Source organism: Alligator mississippiensis, chromosome 3 (genome assembly GCF_030867095.1).
Source record: "Alligator mississippiensis isolate rAllMis1 chromosome 3, rAllMis1, whole genome shotgun sequence".
Taxonomy (NCBI): Eukaryota; Metazoa; Chordata; order Crocodylia; family Alligatoridae; genus Alligator; species Alligator mississippiensis.
The window spans coordinates 71,103,709-71,118,059 of record NC_081826.1 but is presented as its reverse complement, the minus strand read 5'-3'; the positions used below and the strand labels follow the sequence as shown (position 1 = coordinate 71,118,059).

Below are 14,351 nucleotides of genomic sequence, written 5' to 3'. Positions count from 1 at the left end.
ATGACAAGGTATGGCTGGCCTTGCTGGCTGTGGTCTGGTTTTGGCGGCTCATGTTCATCTTGGAGTCAATAATGACTCCAAGATCCCATTCCGCCTCTGTGCTTTCAAGAAGGGAACTCCCCAGCCTGTATGTACGCTATGGATCCCTTCTCCCAAAGTGCAGCACCCTGCATTTGTCTACATTCAATCCCATCCTATTCTCGTCTGCCCACTTTTATAGTCTGTCTAAATCTAGTTGCAGACTCTCTCTCCCTTCAAGTGTGTCCACCTTGCCCCACATCTTAGTGTCATCAGTGAACTTGGACAGCGTGCTTTCCACCTCATTGTCCAAGTTGCTGATGAAGATGTTAAGCAGTGCAGGCCCAAGGACTGAGCCCTGGGGTACCCCACTGCTCACATCTTGCCAGGTTGAATACAACCTGTCCACCACTACTCCCTGGGTGTGCCCCATCAGCCAATTTTTTACCCATCCAACTGTGTAGGCATCAGTGCCACAGTCGCTTAATTTATTGATAAGGATGGGATGAAAGACAGTGTCAAAGGCCTTCTTAAAGTCTAGAAAGACTACGTCCACAGCGACACCATCATCCAAAGATTTAGTCACCTGGTCATAAAAGGCAACCAGGTTGGTCTGGCAGGACCTGCCTTTGATGAACCCATGCTGATTGCCCCCAAGCATGATCTCCCCTGCAGGTCCCCCACAGATGTGTTCCTTGATGATTTTCTCCAAGATCTTCCCGAGTACCGAGGTGAGGCTTACAGGCCTATAGTTACTTGGGTCCTCCTTCCTCCCTTTCTATACTGATCCAGCCCTCTGACTCCTCCCTCTTCTGTACTGATCCAGCCTTCTCATCTTAGTGATCAGCTGGGAGGACAACTTAAAGAGCCGATTAGGTTAGTTACATGGGAGGGAGGAAGATCTGTCCCAGTTCTTCAGCAGCCAGGTGTATGACCTACCCCGCAGGCCCTCCACGTTCAGCACCCAGGCTTAGTGGCATCTAGGGACTTACCACAAAATTCCATACAGCTTTATACCTGGCATTGGTTTCTGGGGAAAGTCCTCTGAAAAATCCTACCAGCCATAAAGGATAGCTTTCTACGCACACACGTGCATGCATGACATGCAGAGTTTTTTATATCAGTATCTAATTCTGACTCACAGGGTGTGTCTACAGCTCTGTGGTAAAATGTCACTGTCTACATGTATGGTATTATTAGGATGAAGTAAACTAATTAACTGCATCGTATGATAGTACTGCCAGACACAAACACTATCCTATGGTGCAGTTATTTACTCTGCTGCAACAGATGTATATAGATGCTGACAGGAGTGGCTGGGGCATGAGGCTGCTTCAGTGTGGGAGCTGCCTGCTAGCTAGAATGACACTTGAAGAGACACTGAAATGTTAAATTCTCAGTCTCCCTCTGGTTAAGTGGAGTTCTTTGAAATGTGTTGTCTATATTTACAGCCTTCATCTTACAGTTTATTTCCACTGCCTTGGAGTCTTACACAGTTTGCAATCCATGGTCAAGAGGAGCCTGGGTATGGTTGGCAGGCTCTGACCTTTATCTTCTAGGTGCAAAGCATGAACTCTCCCCAAGCACCAAGCATGCATGCACTGCATGGATAGTATCAGCCAGTCCAAGAGGCATGTACCCGCACAGGTGGAATGTAGAAAAAAAGATCACACATTTGAAAAAAAGATGTCCTGTTTCTATAAAGTCAGTCTTCCTTTGTTGCCCTATAAAGCTGACACTTGTTTAATGCAAACCATGGTTACTCTGGTTTAGGATTTTTGGGGGTCATTTAGCAAAATGAAATGTAATACAAATGAACAAGATTTTAGATTGGGACCCGCTCTTCCACCTGATAGAAGACTCAGCAAATTCTGGACAGCTATAGAAGTCTATCCCACTTTTTTCTTCTTCCTTTTAAAACTAGCTTCTGCAGCATACTCTTAACTCATACATTTTATCAGGTTCGCATTAAAATAGATTCTACTCAATATCAAAAAAGGTCTGATACATTGTTTCTTTCTCCTCATTCTTCCATAATCATCACTGTTGCTAAAAGCTTGCATAGAGCTGCATTAACTCCTACTAACCATATAAATTCAAAGTACAGAATCCGATTTTATACAGCAAAATTATATTGTGTTTATTCATAGTCCCCATATGTTATAGCTTCCAACCAAGCACAGTAACATGCAATGAGATTGCTATGTATCACATGTTTTAGTACATGTTTAAGCTGCAATATTCTTTTCTTGTTTTATCTAATGGGTCAGTCGTTTTTGGAAGAAGCTTTCAATTCTTTCTCTAGAAGGGCACTGCTACACATTTTAAGGACGCCATTCTTCATTTTGATACTTTATATGATTAAAGAAAAATGGTAAAGACTCATTATAATGTAATTAGTATTAAAAGAAGTAAGTCATAAGAGCAAGAATCTGGTTGACCATAATGGCTTAAGTTTCCCACATACTGGAAGACCTGTCAGTTAATTCCACCAGAATTCATTCTCTATTACCATCCCTTTTTGAGTTACATTTTTAAAAGAAAAGCTCAAGACTGGAGGTTACTCCATACTGCCATTCTTATTCAGTATGATTCTGTATACAACTTATTTTAAGAGCAATAAGAAATACAGCCTTTTACATGCAGCTAAAACTTTATATTATGTTCATAATGCTTCAGTCCTAGTAAAATGGTGGCATTTTTACATAAAAATTAAAACATTTATAATCACACAAGGAAGTGTACACACATTTGTTCTCAGTGTACCTCTGTAAAAGTTACCACATTAAGAGTATACTACCATCACTCATATTCATAAATACTTTGATGCTTAGAGGGTATAAAAAGATGCCAGCCAGTCCAGGAAACTAACTACCTTAGTTACTCACTAATCAAGCAAAGCAATGACAAAGCAAGCTTCCTCACATAGCACCTCTACAAGATAGATCTATACAGAACAGGGTCTATTCAGCTCCCAGCTCCATTATACCACAAGTTCCCCAGCTAGGTCTACCCACAAGGTTCTAGGTACGATTAGTTCATGATGAACAATTAATTTCTTAATGTATGGCTTTTAAGACAGATACTGACAGAACACCTGATTGGGTTAAAGAAAATCTTTACAGGCATTATGCTGTTCTTAGTGGAGGAGAACCAGCTTAGTCTGAAAGCTGTCAATCAGAATGGGTACAAACACGAAGCACAAGGCACCTTAACTTCTTGGCTGCTGAAGCAGCCAACCATTTGTCTCTCTCAAACTGGTCCACATTAGCTTAGAGCTGTTCGTGTCTGACATCTTCATTTGGTCCTCAGTCCTTTTTCAGCCGACCCTGGAAGTAATCCATGGACTGACAGGCTCCAAAGTAGTCTTCAAAGAGAGATCCTATTTTCATAGGCAGAATGCTGAGGGAAATGAAAGGAAAAAGCAAACAGCAAGGTATTTGTATAAAGTCTTACAAATCCCAAGGACCACTCACCTGACTAACCCCATGAGAAGTAAAAGTGCCTCATGGTTTTAAGAATTCTGGAAAAATAAGAGTCTGAACAGTATCCCCATGAGGTAACAAGTATCTCCAATTTACCAAAGAATTGGAGATGGAGAGGGTGGTCCCTGGTACCATAAAAGCTAGTCTGTCAGACCCAGGTTTGCACCTTGGGAACCCCAGTCCCCAGTGGGGCACATTCCTTGACATACTTAGACTCTACGTGGTAACTTACTACCCATTAAAGCTTATGTTGCTTCACCTAACATATCCTCTGTCATAGTTCTCTCAGCTCTTTGAAAGCCTTGCCTGAAAATCTGAGACAGAATTTCATGCTCCAAATCCATGCTTGTGCACCCAACCCAACCCATTCACCAGTTCTCAAAGACCTGCCTGAGTACACAGTAGTATTACTAAGGCAGTCTTCTGTACAATCAAAATAGAAAGCCCTATACGATTTGCTCAGCTTAAAGAGTTTCTCCTTAAAAGGATTTAGATACCCAGGGAATACCTTTCTATTACTGAGTGCTTTATGCAAATTACCCAGGATTATCCTGTTCAATAACCTCTCTGTGGTAACAGTTTGCCAAGCAAAGAAGTGGCCTAACACCTCCAGGAATCAGTACATAACTTGATTTAGAAAGAGACAGGGGAAATTCTAACCCTTACTTTTTCAGAGTTGTTATAACATACAGACTTCGGGGAATCACCAAATGTAGTTGTTCCTGTAGAATAGCTTTGACAATAGTCTCTGCAGTACACTCTGGATCTAGGATAGGAAGTATACGTGGAGACCTGCGGGGGGCAGAGGGAGAAAAAAAAAAGTAAAAAGTACCCCAACATATGACATCCACCACAAAACAACCAAAACACGTTAAGAGGGAAAAAAAACACTTTCCCTCTGTATCTTGTTCTAAATTCCAAGATACTCAATTGTAACAACTTGTTTCTATGTTTCTTCAAGTTCAAAGCTTTTTTCCTTGCTTTTTACTATTTTTTCTTCATTTTCAAGTTAAAGAAGAAATATATGGATAAAAATACAAATAAGACAGAGACCGGTTTGTGTGCACATGCAAACAGGCATTATGACAGAAAAATCCCCCTAAACGTTACTCACTTGGTTTTAACGCCATCAAACATGCCTGTATTGATGAAGTATGGACACACAATGGTTGTTTTAATGCCAGTTTTCTTCAGGCCACGCATCTCTATAGCAATGGATTCTGCAAAGCCCACTGCTGCAAATTTACTTGCAGAATAATCTGGGAAGCAAATGAAGAGAGAGACCACAGTTATTTTTTAGACATTTTCTTTGGAAAAGGAATGTTTGGTACCAACATAATTAGGTGGTACTATCCCTTTCCATATCTTACCACTGAACATACAAAACAAAAACTTATCAGACTTCCTTCCTTTTGACAGAGAATCTGATGCTCTAATAGGAGTGATTCTCATACAGACAGCCTTAAATGTAGCTTGCAGCAGCAGCAGGATGATAAGAAATTCAGATAATTCCAAGACACCTACATCCAGCAGTAACAAACAGTTCACCACAGCACAGGAACTATTAGACAGCCCAGGTAAAGCTGTCGTTGGCACCCTTCATTTCTACCTCCCATTTGGAATTTCCCAGTTATACCCTCCATTTTCCTATCAACTTCACTGAGTATATCATTGCCTCCACCTCAATTGATAGATCTTCATCTTCAGCTCCCTGGCACCCCCCCCTTTTTCCCTCTGCACTCCAAGACTTCATTACAGTCACTGTTAGTCAAAATGCATTTCCAACTCCTTTGTTCATGCTCACACCTCTAGCTGTGCCTCCCATGACTTGCTGCTTCTCTGATACAGCCCTCCCAGAACAGAGAGAATTCCTCCCAATCCTTTCACCAGCATTGGCAATCCACTATGTTTCCATAACCATTGCCAGCTTCTCTCCTCTCCTACTGTTTACTGTCACCAACATCAATCCTCTGTCTGCTAGCCTCAATCCCTTCTTGATCTCATCACTTCTACACCCGTTCGCTAAGCCTGTAGTAGATTTAAATACTTTCCTTTAAGCTCCACACCTCTCTACCTTTGAATCAATCTGCTTACTGCTTTCTAATTTTCCTGCAAACTTCAACATCTATTCAATTTTAAGACTGCATATAGTATGGTTTCACTCTGTCAATTTTCCTTTTTACACGTCTCCTATGCCTGCCTACAAGGAGTAAAGACTGGCAATTTATCTAGTCTAGTTTCACTGATTAGCTTCATGTGAAAATCCCTCAATCTGCTTGGTTAGCATCAGGTGTTTCCAGAAATCTCCATACCATTCTTATGCCCTTATTTCTCAAGCTACTGTGCACTCTCTTGAAATACAAGCCCAGAAGCAAGCAATAAGTGTTATTCTGAAACACCACATTTTTGATACTACAAAAATCTCTGTATAACAACAGAAAAGCCAGTAGCCTGTTGAGGATTTTGTTCTTTGATTCCATGAAGTATTCACTAGACATGGTTGGGGCACTGAGTGTGTTCACCAAGTCTCATTCCCAGGGAAGTTTCTGCAGTCGAGTTTGCCCCAGCTATCAGAACTTTCAGTATTAAAAGACTCCACATTAAATTTCAATTCCTTTAGGCATCTGTATGAATGACCTAATTTTCAGCAATACCAGAGACAAAGCATGAGGGTTATGAGGCATTCATGGGTTTTGAGACTCAGACACTTATTTTAGACACCTAAAATAAACAATTTTGGAGCCACCACATAAGTCAGTTGGCAGGGAAACTGGAAGGTATAGACTGGAAGGACCTGGGTTCAATCCCAGGTTAGAGGGGTGGGTTTCCACTTAGAGCACAGCCCCAAGGCCTACCAAACCTCCTATCCAGTGAGTACCAGGAGCTACATAGGGGCTAAATGTGGCCAGAGGTATAGCCACATAATGTTAGCATGAGGAGGTGAAATTGGACACTGGAGCCCTGCCTCTGCTGCCCCAGTGAACCTCAAAAACTTTTACCTTTAAAAAGGGCTAAATACTCATTTTATTGAAAATCTTGGCCTAAGAGCTATAGGATGAAGATTGTTTTTGGTTAAACAGTTACCTTTATTTCCATGAAGTCACTGCTTTAGAAACATACTAACCTGCTAGCCCACTGGCACCATGTAGTCCTGCTGAACTTGCAATACTAACCAAGTGACCATGGTTAGAAGCAATCATAGCTGGAAGGAAGGCTTTGTAAGTCTACAAGACATGGGGAAAAAACCCCCCATGATTAGTCACTGACCATCTCCTAAAAATATTTTACAGCGCCATTTATTCGTTCAAAAGAGAGAGTGTGTGCCATGTTGGAAGGAATCCTGCCAGGAATAGTCTGCTTACAACAGACCACAGTCATGCACTTGGCCTCATTCCAGATAGAACTGGACAGGGCAGAGAAGTATGCCTGCTTTGTTGAGCAACTGCAGGTTCCAAAGGGGAGCTCATCAGTATTCTTGCTTCTTTATGTTATCAGTTACCAGGAAGGTAGGAACTAGTTTGTTGCCAGCCAAACAGCAGTTTATGAAGCAAGGATATTCTGTGAAGCTGTAGGTTCTCTGTGCTTAAATGCTCAGCACAGCAACATTTTTCCAAGTGGGTTGCCAACATGAAATGAAACCATCACCATTTTCTGATCCTAAAATAGCAGTCAGGATTAGGAAACCTGAACTTCTAACCCTTCCCTCCACTGCTTGTGGATTGTGCCACTTCCATGTTTTTCCACCAAACTGAGAAAGAGCAGCATATTTTAATAAGCCCTCTCCAGTCCATTGTATACAATACTGAGTCATGAGACCAAATGTTGCATACTTTGTCACAGTCAAGCATGCCAACATACACTGGTTGGACATTTAGGACATGAGATAACATGCATTCTATTACCTGGGTCCACATGCACTGAGGGGTTTAGGTCCTATGTAGTTATCTAACATCCCATTTATTTTAATGGGAATGTATGAAAAGCTAGCTTCCATTTCTGACTGGAACTTCTTCAATTAATCAGAGCAAGACTACTTCTCTCTTTCACAGCAGCCAACAACACTTTTCCGATAATGAATCCACCAGTTTGTGTCCTACCTGTGGAAGCTCAGTATTCCCCTCCAAGACTTGGGAAACAAAGCTGGTAAGAGCTATTCCAGTAGTGTTTCGGAATACCAAGACACCTACCCTGGGAGACTGCACACATTCCTTCTTTAAGCAAAGCTTCTTGTATGTGCTAGGGGCTGGTGACATTCCTCTAGTCTCCATACAGAATCATAGAAAATGAAGTTCGGAAGGGACCTCAGGAGGTCATCTAGTCCAACCCCCTACTCAAAGCAAGACCATCCCCAACTAGATCACCCTAGCCAAAGCTTTGTCTAGCTGGGTCTTTAAAACCTCCAAGGATGGAGATTCCACAACCTCTCTGGGTAACCTTTTCCTCCTAGTGAGAAAATTCTTCCTAATATCTAACCTAAACTTCCCTTGCTCCAACTTGAGATTATTGCTCCTTGTTCTGTCATCTGCCACCAAGAACAGTTTAGCTCCATCCTCTTTGGATCCTCCCTTAAGTAGTTAAATGCTTCTATTAAATCCACTCTTAGTCTTCTCTTCTCCAGACTAAATAAGCCCAGGTAACTCAGCCTCTCCTCATAAAATTCACATGCCCCAGCCCATGAACCATTTTTGTTGCCCTCTGCTGGACTCTATCCAATATATGTCATTTTCCCCATCCTCTTCTACATCAGAGGCTCACAGATATGCCACCAATATGAGTACGTGGCCTGAGAACTGAAGCAAATCATTACCAAAAATCTCATAAGGTTCAGTAAAGAGAAGTGCAAGGTCCTGTACATAGGACAGAACAATCCCATGCACTGCTACAGGCTGGAGACTGACTGGCTAAGTAGCAGCTCTGCAGAAAAAGACCTGGGGGTTACAGTGGGCAGTAAACTGAACAGAAGCCAATAGTGTGTCTTTGTTGCAAAGATGGCTAACGGCATACTGGGCTGCATTAGTAGGAGCACTGCCAGCAGATTGAGGGAAGTGATTCTTCCCCTCTATTTTGCACTGGTGATGCCACATCTGGAATACTGTGTCGTTTTGGGCTCCCCACTACAGAAAGGATGTAGACAAATTGGAGAGAGTCCACAGAAGTCAAGGAAAATGTTTAGGGAGCTGGGGCATATGACTTAAAAGGAGAGGGTGAGGGAACTGGGCTCATTTAGTCTGGAGAAGAGAAAACTGAGGCAGGATTAAATAGCAGCCTTCAACTACTTGAAGGGAGGTTCCAAAGAGGATGGAGTGAAACTGTTCTTGGTGGTGGCAGATAACAGAACAAGGAGTAATGATTTGAAGTTGCAGCTAGGGAAGTTTAGGTTAGGTATTAGGAAAAACTTGCATGAGGAGGGTAGTAAAGCACTGGAACAGGTTACCAAGAGATGTTGTGGATTTTTCATCCTTGGAGGTTTTTAAAACCCGGCTAGACAAAACCTTGACTGGGATTATCTAATTGGGAATGGTCCCGTTTTAAAGCAGGGGACACTAGATGACCACCTGAGGTCCTTTCTAACCCCAATTTTCTATAATTCTATACCATTCCTAAATGAGAAATAATTGCCCCCGAGTCAACAAAACAAGTGACCCTTACTCCCTCCACCCACAAATCACTGCAGACACTAGTACCTAAGGGAGTATGTAAGCTGATCCATAAAAGAAAAAAAAATTACCCAGAATTGTGCCATAGCGTTCACCTCCATTGTTTTCTCCACAAGGGAATCTGGACAATCAAGAAACTTATTTCCAGTTACAATACCAGCATTATTGATCAGGATGCTAACATCTCCTACTTCTTTTTTCACCTGGAAGGTGACAAAAAAGGTGAAGCTGATTCACAGTAGTCAAAACAATAAAAGTACATTTGGACAATCTTTTTAGTTTTCAGCACCTATTTTTCTTTTTCTGGGAACTCATTAGCAGCCATGCAGTCAACAGATATTCTGCTGCAATACAGGGCAACCTTTCTAAAATAACACCTCTTTAGTGCCCTTAGGTTCAAGTGGAAAAAGACAAAGCTTACGTGCATGCCTATACTGGCAGGATTATTTGCTCTCTACCCCAACAACCTAGCACTGTGGCTTTTTACAGTTGCCTTTGAGTCAAGGCACCCCTCAGAAAATGCCAGTTCTTAGTTTTCTACTGCCCTTCAGGCATCTAAATGGCATTTTTTTTAGCTTCATACCCAGGTGGTTTTGGTCCTGCCTCTCTGCTATGCATGCACTAGTATGCACATAGACTGAGCATGCACAGTAGGGCTACACACTGGCCAGGTATATGTATACCTCATCATATGACCAGGAAAAACAGGAAGAGTGGAAAAGAACAAAAATCCTCTTAAGTTTTAGCTTCAGTTGCTGAGTTCTTAAGGAATGCTCAGGAAGCCTGAGACCCAGGGCCTGGGCCAGCTGCTCTCAGAGCGGGTGTCAAACTACAGCTCTGACTTCCTGCCATCATTCTCTAACCACCACATTACAATCAAGAATTACCCAAATCTTCCTCCAGTGCTTCTTTGGAAGCTGAAATCACTGGTCTTTACATTTAATAGTCAATGTAGAAAAAGGAGTGATGGTAACTTTGTTTCGTTGGGAGCAAGGTTCCAGTCTAATGACTAAATGTTGGCTCCTGTCTAAGAAAGGAGGCATTTCACTGAGTTACATACACTCTGGGCGCATCTACATGTCACCCTACAGTAACATAGTGTACGGCATGCTATAGCAACATAGCAATCATGCAGGTCTATACATAATCGCCAGCTACGTTGCCAAGTAGCGAACTCGAACTGCGTATTGCACACATGGCGCAGTAACCGTCCATATTGCACCGTTTTAGTATTTCCAAAAGAAAGTACTAAAGCATGGCGCCATAGTAATGTAGTCATACGATGACATGTAGATGTACCCTCTATGTTGTTCTCTGTCTTTTGGCCCCACATCTTTCAATCTTTTGGCTGCTCAGGGGCAGCCAAAACAGGAACACTGTAGAAGGGCTGAATACTATTCATCTGTCGCATGGTGCTTAGATCACTGTGCTGGGAAGTCAGAAGCTGGAAACAGATGTTGCCTCTAAGCTGCCATAAAAGTCTTTATGGTGGCACAAAGTCCAAGCAGACTTCCACGCCCCTTGTCATGCCATAAATGCCCCAAATTTGTGGCCACGATATACATATACATTTACAGTTGATGTCTGTTTACTTTATGGTGAGAACGTGCAGGTAGCCCAGAGTGGCCAGTGCTCCTGGGCCTGATCCTGCATGCCCCAGGAATTCCCATTGCCCCTATGCTTTGGAAGCACCTGCCCGGGTTCCCCAGAGAATTCTTTGGCCGTGCATACTGCACTGCCATGCCCTAATTCAGAACTTACCTCAGCAAAGAGGAAAACCCAGGGTTTCTCCCTTTCCAGAGACATATCCCAAGTCAAATTCTTCAGGCACAGATCTCTGCAAGCAGGGAACCCTCAGTTCTCTCCCTTGCAGAGGCACAACGAGGAAATCCAAGTTGCAGTATGTTTCTACAAGCAGGGGAACCTGGGGTTCCTGCACTTGCAGAGAGACAGGCCAAGTGCTGTTTCATGGGATCAGGCCTTGGTCCATGGCTGTTCATGGGAGCAGCCAATCTTACGAGACAGTGGGAGGCACCCATTTCACCCAGTAAAATAGATCAGCTTGCCGGACATAACCCAGAACAACTGATCCACTTCACTGGACAGTGTCGGTGTTCATTAAGAAAGATGCAGTTTCAAACAGCTTTTGAGTGAGGGGAGGCTTAGAATCCAGGGGTGTTTATACACGTGCTCCATGGTGGGTGCTTTAATTAGAGAGGCTCCAGGAGCTGCTCTAATTAAAGTGCCCAGAGTGTCCCATGCATCAGTGTGCCCCTGCTGAACAATGGCGGCGGAGACATTTTAACTAAAGCTTGTTGAAGGAGCTTTAGGTAAAGCACCCCCCTCCACCATTTTTCAGTGCGGGGATGCAAATACGTGAGATGCTGGTGTGCAGCAATTACCATGCTCAAGCAGACTTGATTAATCTGTAATTAAAGATTAGTCTATAATTAATTAGTCTGCAATTACAGTGTGTTGGAGAAGCCTTGCTTCATGTGTATAGGTGCCCCAGGTTTCTAGCTTCCTGAGTTAGAATGATTGACTGGTTTTGCCCTAACCACTCAGTTACTGGGACAAAACCCCCAGCAGGCCCTCCTCCTCCTCCTCCTCCATTTCATGTGGATTAGACCAGGTTTCTGGCTAGCAACATATTTGTGCCTTCAACAAAGGAACACGGTCTGAATGTAGCCAACTGTGCGCACTCAGTCTACACATTCAAACTTACATATCCACAGTGCAGGGGAAGATGAATAGCTACCTGTGCTTAAACCAGAAACACCAATGTGGCTAGAAAGCTGCTGTTAGATGCACAAAGGGAAGTGGAATTTCAGCCTTAGTAACTACTCAGTAATGGAAGAAACTACCTGATGAAGGATGATACTATGCCCAATAACCCCCTTTGCAGTAACCAAGGTTAAAATTAAGACTGAAGAGGGTCTCCTTTTAGCAGAAGGATAGCAGAGTAGGGGGGTAAAGGGGAGGGGAAAGGAAACAGAAAAAGAATAAAATCTGCCTGAAATTAGGTAGGATACTCTCCAAGAACTCTGGAAGCTTCAAAGAGGTCAGTGCATGATAATCAGAAGCATGTCATGAACACACAGTATTTTACCTGATCTGCCACTTTATAGACCTCTTGCCTTTTGCTGCAGTCACAGGTATAGGTGTGTACTTTCACTGCTCCAACTTCTTTAGCTAGTCTACCAGTCTCCTTGTTACCTTCTTGATTAACATCCCAAAGAACAAGGACAGCTCCAAGACGGGCAAACTTTAAGGCCATCAGTCTTCCAATTCCACTCCCTGCTCCCGTGATCAGCACTATTTCACCAGTAACATTCTTCTTTCGCCTGGGAACAACCCAAAGAATGAGAGACTCCAGAAGGTAATATATGGAGAGCACCAGGACTTTGAGCGTTTCCAGGAAAGTGTTCATCTTCAAGAGGATTTTTCAAACAGCTGCTAATGGAGGGTAAAGCAAGGGTTAGAGCAAAACAGAAACTTCAAGTTTACAACTGAAAAAGTCAACTTCCAAGGCAAATCAACAGACAAGCAGACCACAACTTTTTGTATCTGCATTAGTAGTGTGATTGCTCCCCACACACATGAATATACAGGGATCTATCTACTACCAGGAAGTAACATGAACAAACATGCAGGCATTCACAACTGTGCTGTTTGCTCAATCCCTCACAAGCTTACTTTTGAATGGATCAGCATGCCATTTTGCTTATGGAAGACATCTGAGGGGATATTCATCTATAGTTACATTTGTGCTATCATATGGGAGGGGGTGTTTGTTCTCCTTTCTTAAAGGATGGAAGAGATCAGAATTCTTGGGATTTATAGCAATTCTAAAATTGATTTAGTAGCCATATCACTCTGCAGCTTATAGATCAGAACATCTCTCTCTCCTCTACCCCCACCTCAAAAATGAAATTAAGTTGACACAAAACAGTTCCTTGAAGGTGAGACTTCTGTATTGAATAGGTTCCTCCTTTTTAAGTCAAGAAGCACATCAAGGTTAAAAAGTGTGAATTTGCTTTAGTCTTCATGAACATTGTTGTGAAGATGCAACTGCGCTTATAAACCCACCAAAACTTCAGATACAGGGAAATGCTGATCATCTGTTCACCTGCCGAGAGCTAGCACACAGTCATGAGAAGCATGTACCTTTACACTTTATCCCCAAGCCATTTCCTTACAGTGACCTAAATCCCTTTCTTCGATTAGCCATGCACATGCTATAGGATACTAGCACTAGCTCCTGACTTGGGCTCCAGTTTCAGAGGTTGAACGCGGCACGCAGTGGTCACTCCAGCCAGCATACAGTGAGGCACATTTTTCTGTCTCTTCAGGCCTGCAGTCCTGTTTCTTTCTCCCAGACCTGACTTGACACAGCTGAAGGTTGAAGCCTTCTCTGTCAATTAACAGTATTTCCTCCTCAGCTGAGGCTCAAAACCTCAACTTCTTCAAGTTTTGAGACTCAAAGTTTTTGACTTGGACATTCCCATGGGCAGATCCCGGCTTTTCCCAAAGAGGCGGGAAACACCTCCTCCCACTGCGGGGGGCGATGGGGTGAGCGCTCAGGTCAGCACGCGCACGGGCGAGAGCGGGGACCAGACCTGCTCCTGTTCCTGCTCCTGCTCCGCTTCCGCCGGGGAAGCCGCTGTACAGGGGGAAGCGCTGGGCCCGGCACTCACCTCCTTGCTCGGCTCCCGCGGCGGCTCCGGCCCGGGCAGGTCTGCGACCGCGTCCCGCAGCACCCGCGCTGCCGGCGGGGAAAGGAGGGGCGGGGAGGGCGGGAGCCTGGCGCCGCTGCTCCGAGCCGTCCCGGCAGCCGAAGGCCGAGCCCACCCCAGGCGGCTATAAGCGAGGGAAGGCGGCGCCCGCAGTGGGACCAGCGCCGGGGCGGGGCGAGGCGAGGCGAGGGCTTTGCCCCGCTTTGCTCCTGCCCCAGCTCCGCTCCGCTCCCCGAGCAGCTCCTGGGCGCGGCCGAGCTCAGCCGCGGGTCCTGCTCCCGTCCCCACTAGTCCCGCCCGCCTTTGTGCTGCCTGTGCCCTGCCCGGGGCCCCCAAGCACCTTGTGGTCGGACTAAGTCCAGGTGCAGAAATGACGGGCAGGGAAGCCCTGGGGGCCCGGCCAGGACACGCAAGGGGCTCGGTTTTGTTCGATGAGGTGTGCCCGTGCTCCTGCT

At 44.2% G+C, this 14,351-nt stretch overlaps 1 protein-coding gene across 5 annotated transcripts; it reads right to left on the bottom strand.

The window, feature by feature from the left end:
* Positions 1-2,132: 2,132 nt before the first annotated feature.
* LOC102577108 (epidermal retinol dehydrogenase 2) lies at positions 2,133-14,121 on the bottom strand. Of its 5 annotated transcripts, none has more exons than XM_019498689.2 (7): positions 13,858-14,121; positions 12,270-12,616; positions 9,232-9,363; positions 6,628-6,727; positions 4,618-4,762; positions 4,170-4,295; positions 2,133-3,420 (listed from the first exon to the last, which is right to left on the bottom strand). In XM_019498689.2, the coding sequence occupies exons 2-7, from the start codon at positions 12,588-12,590 to the stop codon at positions 3,327-3,329; spliced, it is 918 nt and encodes a 305-aa protein (XP_019354234.1). In that variant the 5' UTR covers positions 12,591-12,616; positions 13,858-14,121; the 3' UTR covers positions 2,133-3,326. The 5 variants fall into 5 exon arrangements, with proteins under 5 accessions (XP_019354234.1, XP_006277086.1, XP_019354236.1 ...); XM_006277024.4 differs by having other exon boundaries at positions 12,270-12,613; XM_019498691.2 differs by lacking the exon at positions 13,858-14,121 and adding an exon at positions 13,081-13,851.
* Between the last annotated feature and the right edge of the window lie 230 nt (positions 14,122-14,351).

Excerpts from the sequence above, each read along its gene's own strand:
- LOC102577108 (XM_019498689.2), bottom strand. The coding sequence starts at position 12,590 with ATGAACACTTTCCTGGAAACGCTCAAAGTCCTGGTGCTCTCCATATAT. Across the intron at positions 6,728-9,231 it reads ACGCTATGGCACAATTCTGG|ACTTACAAAGCCTTCCTTCC; the intron begins GTAATTTTTTTT and ends CATGTCTTGTAG. Across the intron at positions 4,763-6,627 it reads TGGTGCCAGTGGGCTAGCAG|ATTATTCTGCAAGTAAATTT; the intron begins GTTAGTATGTTT and ends TTTGCTTCCCAG.